The sequence below is a fragment of the Felis catus genome, chromosome E3 (genome assembly GCF_018350175.1).
Source record: "Felis catus isolate Fca126 chromosome E3, F.catus_Fca126_mat1.0, whole genome shotgun sequence".
Taxonomy (NCBI): domain Eukaryota; kingdom Metazoa; phylum Chordata; class Mammalia; order Carnivora; family Felidae; genus Felis; species Felis catus.
In genome coordinates, this window is record NC_058383.1 from 13,318,457 (window position 1) to 13,337,169 (window position 18,713).

At 37.6% G+C, this 18,713-nt stretch overlaps 1 protein-coding gene across 10 annotated transcripts in view; it reads left to right on the forward strand.

The window, feature by feature from the left end:
- AUTS2 (activator of transcription and developmental regulator AUTS2) overlaps positions 1-18,713 on the forward strand; it is a 1,119,695-nt gene that overhangs the window by 514,514 nt on the left and 586,468 nt on the right. For all 10 annotated transcript variants that reach the window (XM_045047808.1, XM_045047811.1, XM_045047810.1 and 7 more), the window contains one exon: positions 572-607. In XM_045047808.1, coding sequence (XP_044903743.1) covers positions 572-607 — 36 coding nt within the window. The remainder of the gene's footprint in view (positions 1-571; positions 608-18,713) is intronic.

Below are 18,713 nucleotides of genomic sequence, written 5' to 3' on the forward strand. Positions count from 1 at the left end.
TTATTCTACTAATTATGTTTACAAAATGTCTCATTTTTGAAAAGCGCTCTGTGTGTACTAACTGATGCCTTTAGGGAATAAACTGGCAAGTAGGTCATACACTGGAAAAGTCATCCAAACCCACTGGGCTTTTATTTTCAAGTCAGTCTGGGCTTTTTCCTCTTGCCTGCCCCTTTGCGGCCACAAAACTGAGTAGCTTGAGACCAGGGCATTGAATGTCAGCAAGTCAGGGAGGCAGGCTGATGCGTGTCTGTTTAGTCTCAGTGCAGGGCGAAATGCCATCATTAATTCATTACCCAGCTGCCTGTCAAATAAATTGGCAATTACGTCCACCGCAGAAGCTTGGAATTCAGTAAATAGCACGTTAGCATCTCTGAGTTGTTGAGAGATGTAAAGGGGAAAATTAAGCCAACACGGTGTTTGTATCAGTAGCAGATGACAAGGGGCAGCATACACTAGTGATGTGATGTAGCGATGAAAAACCCGCAAAGGGCTGGTAATGAGCTGTGTGGATTGGAACGTGTTAAAAACCATTGCTGATTTTCCACTTTGTCTTTATGCTTTATTGCAGAGTTCAGCTCCTTCCAGCTTGGGAACAGGCTACTTCGTAAGTTTATCTCAACTTGCACATGTGTGCCTTGCGTTGGCATTGATTTACTTCTATAATGTTCGCTCATTAGGATGTGAAAAAAAAAAAAAACCTAAGAAGTCCCCTCTCAGTGCAGACTGATAGCCATCCTTTTAGTAGGATTATTTTATTTTTAAAAGACATAACCTGTCGGGCCTCGTAGATCATGAGTCAGTCTGAGATGTGGGTCTCGTAGCCAGCACATTTCCTTCTCACCTGGCAGTGTAAAGGAGACCTGATTGGCTCATGCCACCTTTCCTACATAAATGGTTTTTTTTTTTTTTTTTTAGTGGCAAGTGCCATGTCATGTGGAGGATGGAATTCAGATTATGCACTGAGGTTTTTATTCACTTTTAAGATCTCTCTCTTTTTTTTCTTTAAAAGATTTTTATGTTTAAGTAGTCTCCACACCCTACAGGGGGCTCCAGTCTACAACCCTGAGATCAAGAGTTGGACGTTCCCCCAACTCGGCCAGCCAGGTGCCCCCACTTGTAAGATCTCTTAAAGAACTTTCCCACATATGTAGGGAATTGCCTTCTTTAAAAAATTATTTTGGTGAGAGGTGGTGGTTTAATGGATGTTTTCCCTTACAGTCTGAGTACGTGGCCTTTAGATTTCCTTTCAGCAATCATGGAACTCCTCATTTTAGCAAATATAAGTGTATTATGTTATTTCTAGACATTTCTTTGTCCTTTGGGAGGGGTGGGATGGTGTCCTACCTCCGGGATTATCTCATAGATAATTCTCTCGTAGAGAAATTGTCATTTCATTTCTTTTATTTATAGCAAAATTACCCTTTTTGGATTCAATAATCTTTTTCAAGATATAAGTAAACAAGAGTTACAAATAGGCATTATTTACACAACAGGAAAACATGCCAGTGTGGACGGTCTTTTTTTTTTTTTTTTTTTTGGTGGTATTTAAAGGAATCATTTCTGAATGATGAGCATTGTTACTCTGCCTGCTCAGCATTTTCTGAGAAAATAATGAAATAATGAAAATAAAGTGGAAAATAATTACTGATTCAGTTTAGTTGCCTTTAAATTCCTTTCCCCTAAAATGCTAATTATGCTGGTTTTCTTCTGCCCACACATTTCTCTTGATAACATTAAATATATGAAAACCAGCATCATTTCATTGAATGATAAGTCTTTTCCAAGCTTGGCAGAAGTAGCATTTTCTAAATGTTGATTTTTTTATCTTAATCTATGATAATGAGAAAAAGGAGAAGGATAAAGATTTTTTGGTACCTGTTTAATACAGTCAGCACGCTTTTGCTTGCTCCGTATTGTGGCTGAATATTCATGCTTCCAGAAACAAGCAGGATGCTGAAGCAGTCGAAATAACAGAAGTAGCCCATCTGCCATGCCTTCACACCAGGCTGGATGTGGGTTGAGATGCTGGAAGTAAAATCTGGAGACTGCCAGTGTCTCTTCTCTGTCCAAAAGCTAAATTATCCCTCTTGGCTTTCTTCAGTAGAGCAAGGCCAAAACCACTAACTTAGCCCTTGATCACTTTGAGACTGAACGTTCCTGGTATTTTTTTCTATTGTCAGTATGATCACCCTGAAAGAAGAAAGTCATCTCTAGAAACATCAAGAAGTTTATTATGCTTTTTGTCACTTATTTTTCTCATTTCAGGAGTGTTTATTTTTTATTCCTTAATAATACACACTTATGAGAAGAGTCTGCAGTTATGAATCTAAAATGATTTTTACATTCACGCTCTGTAGGATGAGTATAAAAGTTTGTCTTTTGGTGAAATTGCTCTTAGTATTGCTTTGCTTACATAAAAAAAATCTGTAGTATTATTAGCTTACATGGAAAAGATACGTCCCAGATGCATGTTCAGCTCTCAACTATGACAAAAATGCTCTACTTAGAATGTGTTTCCAATAATGGGATTATTGTGTTATCAAAGTGCAAAATCCATTGATACTACTGCCAAGTTCTCATCAAAAAGTGTCTTCTGTTTCAACTTTCATTCCAACGATAGCAAATATAATACTTGATTTCAGGTGCCAACATCAGCATTGGTGAGTTTTATGCTTCTAGGTGGAAATAGTATATGCACAACTTATAGTAGTTTTGCGTTAACATGTTCTTTGCACTGTGCTTTATGATCTGTGATTTCATATTAGCCTTTACTAATGTCTGTAATGAAGGCTCAGCATCAGGTAAGTGAGATGTCGACTCTATCCTTAATTCTTTTCAGCATCTCTTTCAAGTGTGGACGGAGGCAAATCACCTGCAGAGTCACAGAGCTATTAATGCTATTGAACCATAATGTGAACTCTGGTATAAGAAAACTGAAGGCACTCACCTATTGGGTTTAACAACCTGGAACTCTTTTTTTAAATACTCTCCCATGCCCCAGCATTAGTCTAACTTCAGGATTTTCTTTCATTTAGATTTTATGCTCTCATAGAGCTTTTAGTGAACTAAGGTAAAATGCTGATCATTGTGTGTGCTAATCAAATGAATCCCCACTGGAGTACACGCACACACACACAGGCATATGCGTGTGCCAGCCCACACCCCGTGTCCATAGCCAGTATATTCTGCCTTCCTTCAGTTCTTTTCATTTATCAGTAGTGATAAGTTAAAACATTTAAAGAAGAACCCTTTGTTTTCTTTTTAGTCATATTTGTTTATATCTCTTTGGTTTTGTGTTCCAAAGATGTCTGCTTAGGTCTGTTACTTTTCCAATTCATTTATAAGCTGAAGATTTGAGAAATGAGAACAGCAGCTAAAATCAGTATTTACATAAGCATATTGCAAAGGATTCTTAAAGTAGACAAAATAAAGAAGGATTGGAACAAACTTTTCACATTTTTGGGAGCTTTTGAATAATGTGGGTGTTATACACACAGAGAGACACGCATATATATTCATTGCATACTCAAGCCCAGCTCATGTTCTAAATATAAATGGAAGTATAGACTGGTTGGAATCTATTTGCTTTTTTTTTTGATTTTTTTTATTTTTGGCAAGAGTACCAAAACTTGTTGGAGTGTGTGGGGTTTTTCTTTCTTTCTTTTTTTTTTTTTTTAAACCTTAATGCAGTGAACACGTTTTCATTTTAATTTAAATGTTTTGGGCTATATTCTCTTCTTATACTTGTATTTGAAGTGTTATTGTGCATAGTGGATAATTAAGAACTTAGAGACAGAATGATCTGAAGACTACTTGTGTGACCTTGGGCAGGTTATTTGATGTTTGAGAGTCTGCACCCACCTAATAGAGTTGTGAATGCACACAGAACAGCTCTCATTAATAGCCAGCTATTCCCATTATAGTGTGTGATGGACAAAACTTGCTGTCATTAAGTGGCTGTGTGATGTTGTGGTTGGTAGAGGATTACCACGAGAAATTAGTGATGCAAGAAGGAAAATTTGGAATTTGTAGCTGTAGGTCAGGAATACTTGATTCTTGATATATTCTTGTCCCTTTCTGAGGAGCCTGTAACTGTGTGTTTGGTCAGCCGTATACCACTTTACTACACATGTGAACAAAAAACAAATATGGAGTTCATTGTCTGTGATCCTCTATGATCACCATGATGTTGGAATGAACCATTCTAGGCTGTCCATGTATTATGGTTGTTTAATTTGTCTCTTAAAGCCATTTGTTTACTTTCTTCCTCAGACCTGAGTCATTTAAAGACTGCAAACAGCTCTTGAATTTGGGCTGGAGGGTAGGAAAGATCTGTGCAATACGTTCAGGTGTTACGAGGTTGTGTCATGTATTTGCTGCTCTCTGACACCAAAAAGGAAAGTAGATACCCTAGTGTACCTGAGTGAAGTAAGCAAAGTCAGTAGAGTGACAAGACCAGTAAAACCATCTCCTGGTTGCCAGTGGTCTGATGTGTCATCACAGGAAGGTTCTGGACTCGTTCTTTACAAGCCCTGGACTCCATCTGCCAGTAGTTGGTAGCTACTGTTGGTGTAGGAGTTGACTGACTTGTCAGGCTGAACCTGACCCCTGGTGTAAAGGAAGCTTTCGTTTGTTCTGGTCATGTGTCCTGCCTGCTTCTCTGGACAACTTTCAGCCTTCTTCCAGGTGTGAATCTAAGTGTCTTAGGCCCATAGTCTCAAATAGCTTGGATCCCGCTTTTGTAAACTCCAGTCATCCAGAGATATTTTCATAATTGTTCCCAAATAGTAACTTTAATTCTCCTCAGTTGCCTCACATCTATCAATATACATACTTTAAGATTATCAAGGAAACCAAAACACTACTACCTAATGATTAAAACTACCACTTTATGTGATAAAGGGGAATTGTGTGGTGGTACATGTCTTAACATGGGATGTGTGCATTCCTGTGCAGTCTTACTACTTAAGAAATTGTGTTTGTAGTGTTGGTAACAGGCAATGGGTGCAAAATATTCACCTGTGGCTTTCCATCAGAGCTATAAGGTCATAAAAGGATTAAATTCTTTGCCATCTTCTAAGTTTTTGACTGCAGACCCTGAAATATCTCCTGTTTTTCTTCGAATAATGTGGGTGTTTTTTTGTTTTGTTTGTTTGTTTTTCAAGACTGGGCTTTTCTTTTAACAGACACTTCTGACTTTTTGTCTTTCACTAAGTACTAAGCACCTTCTCCATCAGGCACTGTTCTAGGTGATAGGTTACAGATGTGAAAAATCAGTGGGCCCTCTCAAGGAATTTAGTCTTCCCTAAACCACCCAGTTCCTTTCCTTCCTCTGTGATGGTTTTAATATTTTTGATACTTCGCATTTAAAGAAGTGGATTTAGAGGCGCCTGGGTGGTTCAATCAGTTGAGTGTCTGACTTCAGCTCAGGTCATGATCTCGCAGTCCATGGGTTTGAGCCCATGTCGGGCTCTGTGCTGACAGCTCAAAGCCTGGAGCCTGCTTCCGATTCTGTGTCTCCCTGTCCCTCTGCCCCACCCCTGCTCACGCTGTGTCTCTCTTGTCTCTCAAAAATGAATAAAGTTATACAAAATTTTTTTAAAGTAAGTGCATTTAGGCTCTACAGAGAACCTGACATTCTTCCCCTTTATAATGTTTCTCTGGGTTTTAAGTTTACAAATGCACCTATATCCACCTGGTCTTAATTGCAACCCCACGCAGAGCCATCGTCCTCCCCACCTGCCAGTACTTGCTGGTATTGCTGGGAGAGAATTTTGTATTCGAGTATTTAATCATAACCTGTCAAATGCTTAAAGATAAATGATGCTGAGTATTTTAACATGTCTCCCAAATAAGACTCTAATATTTATATTTATTAATAATTAACTCTGGGTAAATGAATTTTTGGCCATTATTTATTTACTGACAAGTTTCCATTGTAATGGAAATTTCTTAAAAATCTCAGTTCCGTCAGAGATCTCCAGTAGTTTTGGGTCATTTGGATTCATTGATAAAGATTGAGTTAGAAAACAGCACACCAGATGGAGAGTACAGTGCATTTTAATTGTCAAACATATATTAAACATCTTTTCTTCGTTCTTAAGGTAAATAAGATGTAAGTATTTATAAGGGTCAATTATGAATTATAGCAGGATTAAGTTGTGCAGAACTTAATGGATATTGAGATTCTCAACAGATAAAGAAAAAGGTGGAACAAAGTTTGAGGCAACAAAGGTAAGAGCACAGAGAATGGAATTCCACATTGTGTGGAATTGCTTTGACTGTATCATGTTTCTGGAAAAAGGCTGGACTTGGGTTGGTTAATTATAGGGAATGATTTATAGGTAGATATGGACTTGATGCTACTGATCTGTTAAAAATAAGAAAGATGTGAAGCCCAGAATTGATGACTGTGATGCTACTTTTATTTGGAATAGGAATCCCAAGAAGGAGAAATTGGATTTTAGGAAGCTGGTGAGTTTGGAAGTTAGAGTAGGGAGTTAGAAGTTTTGGTGTGTATATATCTTCAATGGTAGCTTAGGGAGGTGGCCAAAGTAATGGCAAGAACAAAACATTGCCATGCAAATTGAAATCTGTGTTAAAACATGTGAGAATTTCAGCATGTCCTTAAAATTCAGCCTTATGCTTATCAGAAAATATCTTAGGGGGCACCTGGGTGGCTCAATCAGTCAAGCATCTGACTCTTGATTTTGGCTCAGGTCATGATCCCACGCTTTGTGAGATCAAGCCCTGCATCAGGCTAATTATAGGGGATATGGAACAAAGCCAGGGAAGGAGTTGGGTGATTTTGAAATGATCTATTTACTATGCAGAAACATTTGGGTAAATGAAATCAATTGCTCTTCCCAGTGGTAAAAAGTTACCATGATTTTGAACTATAACCTTTAAAATACTAGCCTGAGGAACACCTGGGAGGCCCATTTGGTTAAGCATCTGACTCAATTTGGGCTCAGGTCATGATCTCATGGTTCATGGGTTTGAGCCCTACGTCAAGCTCCATGCTTACAGTGTGGAGCCTGCTTGGGATTCTTTGTCTTTCTGCCCCTCACCCGATCGTGTTCATTCGTTCTTTCTCTCTCTCTCCCTTTCTCTCTCTCTCTCAAAAATAAATAAACATTAAAAAATACTATCCTGGGGACGCCTGAGTGGCTCAGTTGGCGGAGTGTCCGACTTCAGCTCAAGTCATGATCTCACAGTCTGTGAGTTTGAGCCCCGCGTCGGGCTCTGTGCTGACAGCTCAGAGCCTGGAGCCTGCTTCTAATTCTGTGTTTCCCTCTCTCTCTGCTCCTCCCCTGCTTGCGATCTGTCTCTGTCTCAAAAATGAAAACATTAAAAAAAAATTAAAAATAAATAAATACTATCCTAAACTATAATTTTCTGTTACAAAGTAACAAAATCCAAATCTACACTGAAGTAGGTGTTTTGATAAGACTAGAAACCACAGAATAAATCTTAGTTACCCTGAATGGTCGGTTTATATCTGGACTGAGTATCTGTTTGGACAGGCTCCTCTGCATAGTCACCAGTAAACCCTAATTTCAGGAGCCTTAGACTAAAAATATCATTGTATTTTCCATTTCTTTCTTTCTTTCTTTCTTTCTTTCTTTCTTTCTTTCTCTCTCTCTCTCTCTCTCTCTCTCTCTCTCTCTCTCTCTCTTTCTTTCTTTCTTTCTTTCTTCATTTCTTCCTTCTTTTCCTTTCCTTTCCTTTCCTTTCCTTTCCTTTCCTTTCCTTTCCTTTCGTTTCCTTTCCTTTTCTTTTTTTCTGTTTTTGACGGGGTATGATTACTCTTCATTTTGGGAACAGGATCAGTGAGCCAAGAGCAACATATCCCAACGATGTGAACGTTAACAGGTTCAATTCTGGTTTGTAGACCTTTCATCCTTTGCAGGATCTGCACAGTGAGAGGCCTCTTCCAGCTCACCCTGAGGAAATTGTCTTCTAGCTCCACAGTTTTAGTTTCAACTTTTTCATGCAGTACAAAGGAATTGAGAAATTTGGTGAACAGGGTAGTCGGATGAGAAACGATCATATGGTATTTCTAGTTACCACTCATCCCTCCACACTCTTGTCTTCTGAGCATTTCCATGAGGAGATAGGCCAGGTATTTTTAAACATCTGCTGTCCACAGGAGTCTTTGTTGTTGGCTGTTGCAAACTCTAATTGAGGAGATAAGAACAAAGTGCAGGTGCTCCTGATGGATGTGAGGAAATAGCCCTGGGCCTGTTCTTCCTGTCCCCTCCAGCCTTCTCCTGACCCCTCAGATTTGGAAAATATAAATCATTTTGGAAAAAAAGAAGGTTTTACAAGTCACAGGACTAGTTAATTGCTTATTAAAGGGCCTTTGGTTCTGATATGCCAAGATCCATGATTCTGGCTACCTTACACCTAAATGTTTGCCATGTGGGGCCAGTGCTTGTGATCGGTTTTGCTGCCTCTCTTTGCTCTCCTTTGAACCATAGAAGGCAAGGCCATGGGCCCCTTAGTACCTAATGAACACTGCTTTTCAGTGTCAGCAGTGAAAGAAGTCCACATTGCAATTGAGTGGCCAAGTCTGCCTTTCTTGGAAATTAATAATGGATAATGTTTTATATTTGTGTTACTCAGGGTGTAGCCCATAGAAATATTGAGGCTTTACTCTCGTTCTCTTGCATGGCTAGTGTATCTTGTCAGCCACAGAGGTGATTATCAGCAAAGACTGTTTAGCAGTGTGTATCCACAATCCCAGAGGGAATGGACAGGCCACTGTCATGGAATTCAGAAAGTCACTTTATTTCCTCTTTCTTCCCTTCCCATTTCCTTCCCCTTCTCTTCCTTCTCCTTCTCCTTCTCCTTCTCCTTCTCCTTCTCTTCTCCTTTTCCTTTCCTTTTTTTTTCTTTTTCTAATGCTGGCTTCAAAGACGTTGTCCCATTCTTGTTGAAGATTTCCAGTTTATAGAAATGTGGAATTAGTTGGTATGAGCTATATATAAAATGAGCCACGGGCAGTATGAAATACCAAGGTTTACTCTGACTACCCACACAACCTTTATTTTTGATAGATTTAACTGCCCTGGAGTTTTATGGGCTATCAATCAGAATCTCGGGTCAAAGGACTCATTCCTTTGCTTAACTCCTTTAAAAAAATATTTTTCCTGAAATTGTAAATTAGATGCCTCCCTATCCATTGCGTAAGAAACTTACAGCTTTGTGAAACACCAGGAGTATCATTTGAAAAGAGGTTAAAAAACACAACTGGGGCTTGTTAAAGAGGAAAAGTGCTATTTTAACTCCCAGTGTCACATTTTCCTATAGTCAGCTCCAGCAGTAAACAAGAGTTATTGGAAGCTTAGATAGCTTGAGACACTTCACCTATCTCCTGATACTTGACTTCAGAAGCCAAACATTTAAAATGCATTTTGCTCGTGTAAAAATGTTTATCCATTTAAAATACAATGTCATTTTAACAAAAGCACCCTGGTGACAAGCTGTTTAGATATGGCACAGTTAATAAACTGTCAGGTCCTATACACATATATGTGAAAGGACCAGCACAGTTACCCAAGGCTTGGCATTATAAATCACTGTTAACAAACCTTAATTTGCTTGCTAGGCTAATGAATGATCTCCAATTTTCCTGTAGTAATTAGCTTCACTAACAGTCATGTTTAAAGGGGCCTGCCTTATACTACACTTAATTTCTGCTCTGAAATCTTTGATGCCTGGTTTGCAGGATGGAAAAAAAAAAACAGAATGGAAAAGAAAAAGGAAAAGAAAAGAAAAAAGAAAAAACCTATCAGTCTCCATTGACAACTGTCTTGTAATAAATCCAGATTGTGGCTATTCTCAAGTAGAAGCGTTGCCAAAGGTGATGACTGTCTATTAGGGCTTATAAACTGTAATGTACTAGCAGATTTGCAATGGAGTGGTGAAGCCAGATAATTGCAGTGTTTCCTGTCTAAATGTGCTGCTGTGTGTAGTGGCCTCTGATTTTAAGGAGCCATTAAAAATGCAGCAAGGCGTAACAGCTGTGGTTCCTAGTATACTCCTAATATTTCATACATTCATCACATCTCATAAAATCTTGCCCAGACCAACAAATGACTATGTGTACAGCTAGCCTGCCACAGAAGCAAATTGAGGAGAGACTGAGTCATGCAGGTAGCATTACAGAGACCCACCAAGAACTCACCTAAGCCTACAGTGTACCATCATTCTCTTTTTTACTCCCAAGAATTCTAGTTCCATTTCAGGCCCTAGAGAGAACATTCACATTTTACCTTTTGCAAGAGGATCCTAACTGTAACCTACTTTTTCCTACCTTGGTGAGAAATAGGCCTGACTTTGCCAAGGGAAGGCAGGGCTGTGTCCTGTGCAGAGAAAGTCGTGGGAAGTTGGCATCTCAATTCTCAACCCAAAAGAGACAAGAAATTTGGTTCCTTCGTAATTTATTAGAATTACATTTGAAAAATAACTTTGTAACACAACTAGCAATACGATACAAAAACCTGATTTCTCTGAACAAAAGGAGCATTAATACTAGAACATTCTAGGAAGCAAAGGAAACTACAGAAGCTAATGTTTTTCTTTTTTTTTTTTAATTTTTTTTTTTAAATTTTTTTCAACGTTTATTTATTTTTGGGACAGAGAGAGACAGAGCATGAACGGGGGAGGGGCAGAGAGAGAGAGGGAGACACAGAATCGGAAGCAGGCTCCAGGCTCTGAGCCATCAGCCCAGAACCTGACGCGGGGCTCGAACTTACGGACTACGAGATCGTGACCTGAGCTGAAGTCGGACGCTTAACCGACTGAGCCACCCAGGCACCCCGCTAATATGTTTTTCTAGTCAGACATTAAGCAGGTAGGCATCATAACCAAATGGAAGTCTTAAGCTGCGTTTGGAAAAACGCATAATATAGTCACAAGTTATTTTCATCTGTTTGTAAATCGCCAGCTTTCAGTTCGGTCATTAAAATAGATCTGTTATTTTGGCTTTACCTTAATAGACTTAGAGTTATAGAACCTCTGAGTCATGGGGCACCTGGGTGGCTCAGTCGGTTAAGCGTCCGACTTCGGCTCAGGTCATGATTCACGGTCCGTGGGTTTGGGCCCCGCGTCGGGCTCTGTGCTGACAGCTCAGAGCCTGGAGCCTGTTTCAGATTCTGTGTTTCCCTCTTTCTCTGACCCTCCCCTATTCATGCTATCTCTCTCTCTGTCTCAAAAATAAATAAATGTTAAAAAAAAATTAAAAAAAAAAAGAACCTTTGAGTCAGAAGGGATGTCACATGTCACCTTGTCTGACTGCCAGTCTGAAACTTAACTCGCAAAACTAAGTATTGTTAGAACGATGACCTCTGTCATCCTAGAAACTGCCCCTTTAGTTGGCGTAGCTGAAGATCATGCCACTTTTCTTGCCTCCTACACCTCCCTGTTCTTTTGATTACAGTTAACTAACAGGTGTGTCTTTTCCATACATGGAACGATTACGCACAGACACATACATGCGTATATTGTTGAAGCTCATCTTGGTGAACGTAGTGTGCTAACCTGTGTCTGCCATCTGATACATCATTGCTTCTTCTTGGCACTGTGCTGGTGAACCCTGCCCATTGCCGGAAGTGTGATTTTTCCATCTTCATCCAGGTTGTTGACAACAAAGTATCAGCGCTGCTAGGTTTTCCTCATTGCTCTTTTTGCGATGTCTCTTCTTCATGGGATTTGATATGCGCTATCTGGCTTATTACAGACTCTGGGTATTTATTTCCTTTGCTGATTTTTTTTTCTGAGCCTCAAAAATAAAACCAGACATTCTTCCTTTGTTTCGTTTATCCATACATACCTTTGGGAAGGGCTTTGAGACAGTCTGTGGACATGCTTAGTATACTATCTCTTTTTTCCTTTGTAGTCATCTTACCCAGTTAAAAAAAATTAACTGGACACTGTCGAATGCACACCTTTGTTCTGCTGCAGAATTACAAAGTAATTGACTATTAAAATATACTTATCATAGATTCTGTTGTGATGTGGGTATTCATAGCCAAGCCTCTTCAAATTATTCTAAGATATGTGAACAAGCAGTATTATCTAAAATAGATAAAAGGACACACTATAAAAGAGGTGCAACTTGATACAGTATTCATGTCATAACAGATATGCATGAGTAATAGAAAAAGGAGATAAACGAAAAACTTGCTATTATTTATAATAGGTCTGTGTTATAATACAGTTGCATCCTAAATGTCGAGTTCTTGAATTGTGACACATATTTAAATTTTGAATGCAGAAGAGATAATACATTTATTTTTGAAATTATTGCAAATTCTAAAGTGGTTGGGTCATGAAATTACATTTTTTTTTTTCATCTTCCAAATGAGGGTCAGATCAAGGTGCTCTTCAAAGGGGTCTTTCAGGGTCAGCCCATCTGTGGATATGTTGGTAGCGATGCTGTCCAACTGATCAAGAGACCATGCACATTCCGGGACCATTTGTCTAAGTCATTTTGTGAATGAAAACAAATGAGCGTTGGAAACGGTATCTTTTCCAAAGTCCTACAACTAGGGGAAGAATTCAAGTTGAGAATTGAACTTCATAACAGAAAACTGTCCTGCCAATAAGCCGAATACTTATTTCACATTGAGCAATAGGGAAATAGCATTGGCTTTTGTTTTTCTTTTTCTTAACCTTTCAGGAACATAGGCCAAAGGGTGAGTTCTATCTCTCTCTTTGTTCTACCTCCCTAACTAGACATTAAAGCACATGGATCCTTCTCGTTTCACCAAAGCATAAAACTTTGGTCTTTCCCATCCGAAAAAAAGGTTATGTAAGTGTTTTGTTTAATATTCACACCTCATAATATGTATAGGCCAATTTAAATAAAGCCCCACTCTCCCATGCAAGGGAGTGGACTAGACTAGGCCACAACTTTCTGAAAACTCTTTCCTGGGAAGGCTTCAGTTTTATTTTTTGGTTTTTGTTTTTGTTGTGGTGGTGGTGGTGGTTTAATAAACTTCACTTTTTAGCACAAAGATTTACAGAAAAACTGAACTGAAAGTACAGAGTGTTGCTGTTACCTGTGGCTCACATATATCCGCCAATGACGTCCCGCACCGTGGGGTACATTTGTTATAATTGATGAACCTACGCTGGTACATCATTATCACCCAAAGCCCATGGTTTACGTTAAGGTTCACGCTTCGTGTTGCACACTTTCTAGGTTTTGACAAACGACATGTATCCACCATGATACTAACATACCAAGTAGTCTCACTGCCCTAAAAATCCTCCTTGTTCCACCTACTTACATCCCTCTCTTCCCATTAACCCCTGGCAACCAGTATCTCCACATTTCTACTGTCTTCATCGTTTGCCTTTTTCAGAATGCCATATAGTTGGAAATGATACAGTCTGTAGATTTTTCAGATTGGTTTTCTTCACTTAGTGACGTGAATTTCAGGTTCCTCCAGGTCTTTTTATGGCCTGATATCTCTTTTTTTCCCTCAGTGCTTAATAATCATACATTGTTTGGATGTTCACAGTTCATATATCTGTTCAACTGCTAAAGGGCATCTTGGTTGCTTTCAAAGTTTAGCTATTATAAATAAAGGTGTGATAACATCTGTCCTAGGTTTTGGTGTAGACATAAGCTTTCAACTCATTTGCATAAATACCAAGGAGCACAATTTCCAGATCTTATGGTTGACAGTATGCTTAGTTTTGGAGAAACTGCCAAACTGTCTTCCAAAGTGGCTGTACCACTTTGCATTCCCATTAGCAGTGAATGACATTTCCTTCGGCTCTTTTGTCCTTGCCAGCTTCGGCATTGTCAGTGTTGCGGAATTTTACACTGTAATAGATGTGTAGTAGTATCTGGCTGTTGTAACATGCAATTTTCTAATGACATAATGTTGCACATCTTCTGGTGTACTTCCTTGCCATGTGTATATCTTCTTTGGTGACGTGTCCTGTTCAGGCCTCTTGCCTATCTGTTAATGAAGCTTGTCATGTTCTTTTTATTGAGTTTTCTGAGTTTTGTTACATAGTTTGCATAACAAGCTATGGTCAGTTATGTCTTCTCCAAATATTTTCTCCCAGCCTGTGGTTTGTCTTCTCATTCTCCTGACATTATCTTTCACAGAACAGAAATTTTTCCTTTTAATGAAGTTAAGCTTATCAGTTACTTAGTTCATGTGTTGTGCCTTAGGTGTTGTATCTAAAAAGTCGTTGCTGTGCCCAAGCTTAGATAGGTTTTCTCCTCTGTTATCTTTCAGGAATGTTAATAGTTTTATATTTTGTATTTTTGTCTTTGATATTTTTGAGTCAATTTTTGTGTGGGGTGTCAGGTCTGGGTTTAGACTCCTTGTGTTTTTCTTTTTTGTGTGTGAATGTCCAGTTGTCCCACCACCATTTGGCAAAAAGACTTGTCTTTGCTCCATCGTATTTCCTTTGCTCCTTTGTCAAAGATCAGTTGACTACATTTACATCTATTTCTGAGCTATTCTGTCGCAGTGGTCTGTTTGTCTCTTTTGTCACTAATACCATGGTGTCTCAGTTGCTGTAGATAAATAATAAGTGCATTAGTCGACATTTATTCTTAATAAGTCTAGAAGTTGAGTTATGTCAGTTCTTCAGCTTTGCTCTTCTAACATTGACTTAGCTATTCTAAGACCCAGAGGTCTTTTGTCTCTCTCTATAAACTTTAGAATCAGTTTGTCGAGATGCATAAAATATCTTGCTGGGATTTTGATTGGAAGTCAATTGAATCTGTAGATCAAGCTGGGAAGAAATGACATCTGGACCATATTGAGTCATCTTATTCGTGAACATGGAATATCTCTCCATAAATTTAATTCTTCTTTGGTCCCCTTTATGAGAACTTTGTAATTTCCACACATAAATTTTGTACAGGTTATAAGTTATACATCTTGTTAGATTCATAACTAAATATTTCATTTGGGGGGTGCTTATGTCAGTGATAATATCTTAATTACAAATACCAACTTATTCATTGCTGGTATATAGGAAAGCAATTGATTTTTGTAATATTAACCTTGTATCTTGCAACCTTGCTCTAATCACTTATTAGTTCTAGGAATGTCTTTTGGATTTTTTACATTGGTGATCATATCATCTGAAAACAAAAACACATGTATTTTTTCCTTCTCATGTGTATACCTGTTATTTCCTTTTTTTATCTTATAGCATTAGCTAGGACTTCCAGTATGATGTTGAAAAGGAATTCTGAGGGGAAATATCCTTGCCTTGCTATTAAGCTAACACCAGAAACCTTTGAGAATTTTATTATTAATTATGATATTAACTGTAGATATTTTGTTGATATTCTTTTCAAGGTGAGGAAGATCCTTTTTATTCCTAGTTTGCTGAGAACTTTTATCATGAATTGGTATTGGATTTTGACAACAGCTTTTTTTCTGCATCTATTAATATAATCACATGATTTTTCTTCTTTAACCCTTCTGATATGATAGATTACATTCATAGATATTCAAATGTTGAACCATCCTTGCTTTTCTGGCAGAAATACTACTTGGTAATGGTGTATCATTTTTTAAATACATTGTTAGATTTGATTTGCTAATACTTTATTGAGGATTTTTACGTATATGGTCCTGACAGATAATGGTCTATAGTTTTCTTTTCTTCTAATGTCCTTGTCCAGGTTTGAGATTAAGGTAATGCAGGCCTCATGGAATGAGTCATGAAGTATTCTGTCTTCTTCTATATTCTGGAAGAGATTGTAGATAATTGCTGTAATTTCTTCCTTAAATATTTAGTAGAATTCACCAATAAACCCATCTGGGTCTGGTGTTCTTTGTTATGGAAAATTAATTGTTGATTCCATTTCTTTAATCAGGTCTATTCAGATTATCTCTCTCTTCTTATGTCAGTTTTGCCATAGTGTATCTCTCATGGAATTGGTTCATTTCATCTAGGTTGTCATTTGTGGCATAGAATTCTTCATAACATTCCTTTATTATCCTTTTAATGCCTGTGGGGTATGTAGTGCTATCCTCTCTTTCAATTTCTGATATTAGTAACTTCTGTCTTCTCTTTTTTATCTTAGCCAGGGTAGAGGCTTATTGACTTTTAATTGATCTTTTCAAAGAACCAGCTTTTGGTTTTATTGACTTTCTCCATTGATTTTGTTTTCAGTTTCATTGATTTCTATTCTAATTTTTATGATCTCTTTTCTTCTGCTTACTTAGAATTTAATTTACTCTAATTTATCTAGTTTCCTAAGGTGAGAGCATAGATTATTTGCTTTAGATCTATCTTCTTTTCTGATACATACTTTCAGTGCTATAGATTTTCCTTTCAGGGCTGTTTTTGCTATATTCCACATATTTGGATATATACTTTTACTGTTATTTAGTTCAAAATACTTTTATTTTTACTTAGCTCAAAGTATTTAGTTCAAAAAATTTTCTCTTGGGATTTCTTCTTTGACCCATGTGTTATTTTAAGAGGTTATGTTTTCTGGAAGGTTTTTACTGTTCAAAACTGTCACTTTCAGGGCCCCCACCCCTTGCCAACCCAGAAGCACTGATTTGTAACACGCTGCTCAAGAGATTGGAGGAGTCAGCCCAACACATGTCTGTAGACCTTAGTTGTACGTGTATAGAATGTACTTTGAAAGCAGTCCCAGTTATAATTACTACCTGATTTAATTACAGGCATATTTGTGTTAGCGAGTTTTAATCTTGCTTCTCTTTTCTTGCTCGGGTATAGCTTGTCCAAGACTCATTCAGATAATTTATCTAAATCTGACCCTTTATTGTATTTGATCCTTTTCCTGCCACATAGTTTGTCATACTTGTGCAAAGACTCTTATTACTTTTGGTAGGATACTGTGTTATTGGGGAGAGCAGGAAGAAGACTGCATTGGTTCTTGCTGGAAGTTTTTTAGTGGGTTCAGTTATTCCTTTATTTGAGAAAATTGCTGAATGAGTTTTATTTATACTAAGTTACTTTTTTGAAAATGGAATCTCTACTTTTAAACCTGCTGATTCCTATGTATATAAGATTTCTTTAAGCAACAGATAACCCTTTTAATGGTTTTATTCTTGATTCCATTCATCAAACTAATTTTATTGTTTTTCATCATTCAGCAATAGGCTCATTTTTGCTTCATTTACTCTTTTGAAGCAACAGAATCGTTTATGCATTTTTCCTTTTTCATTTTCTGCTTTCCACCCCCCACTTCCATTTGGTCCTATAACATAAAATTGCAAAACGTGAGCCTGAATAATAAAGGAACACTTCGTTGATTGCTAAACATATATTATAGTGACTTTAAACTCATTTCGGGTCATCGTGCTGCCAATTAGTTTGATTACAAGCATTTAAGCTGTCACACATAGAGCCTTCTGCTTCCTAGGGTTTCACTTTCAAATCATGAAAACTGAGTGCTCTGTATTCTCTATGTATGCAGCTCACTTTTAATATTTTGCCAAAAACCTATGTGTCATAAAGATCACCCACCGTTTCAGAGCCTATATCAGGACAGTGTGCAATTTTGGAGCAGTGGCACAATTTTATTTAAATATTTATTTTAAAAAATTTATTTAAAAATATAACATTATGTTACATGTGTACATATGTGCAGGTGGGCGACTGTTAAAAGCACCTCTTTCTTTTCATTTTTGGACATAATCCACATTTGCAAATCATTGAAACTTTGGAATTTAAGTTATCGTTTGGTGACTGATATTTGGTTTGTGAGTGGAAAACTTTCAAAGAATTAAAACAAAGGAGAGGTACTAATGCAACACCCTCAATATAAGGAAATGTCCCAGGAGTGTTGGTAGATACAAAAAAAAATTCTAGGATATTAAAGTTTTGTAGAGTTGATGAGTTTGTTTAAAGACATTTTTAAAGCAAGGGTAAAACCATGACTCTTATACATTACAAGATAAGATGTACATGTTTTAAAGATTTTATTTAATAAAGATGGAACTTGGCAGATACTATAACCAATTCAAAGAATCAAAAGAACAGACGCAATTGTAGACGAGAAATACTGAAATGAATGTGTAAATGGAAGCTCAGCTGACTTTGAGGAAGTCACTCGGGCCTCTACTTGACAAGACAGAATTTGCTTGATTATGTACAATAATTATTTTGCATTGCTATCACATACCTACAACTTCACAGAGTTGGAAATTGGCTTCCATGGAATCAGAAACACATAGTGCTGAAGAGTACCTATAGACAATGCTTGTGTTCCCTTGAAGCAAAAATTTCCCCTATTTGATCAAAAATAGTCTCAAAGGAGGGTCTGTTTCATTAGATATGGCCTGATTTTTTACATGGATATAGCAAGAATGTAGTTTACTACATAAGCCTTTTCAAGTTCACTTTCCTTGTAAGGTTTTATAAACATTTCATATTGAACTTTTAGAAGTCTCTGGTATTTACTGTCTTGAGCTGGAAAGCCAATCCCAAGAAACTCTGTCCACCACCTGCAGTACCTGTATCCAGGGGACCCTTGCATGACACAGGTTTGAACTGTGGAGCTCACCTATATGCAGATTTTTTTTCAATAAGTACAGTACAGGACTGGAAATGTATGTTCTCTTCCTTTATGATTTTCTTAATAATAACATTTCCTTTATGATCTTCTTAATAATAACATATCCTTTGTGATTTTCTTGATAATATTTTCTTTTCTCTAGCTTACTTTATTGTAAGAA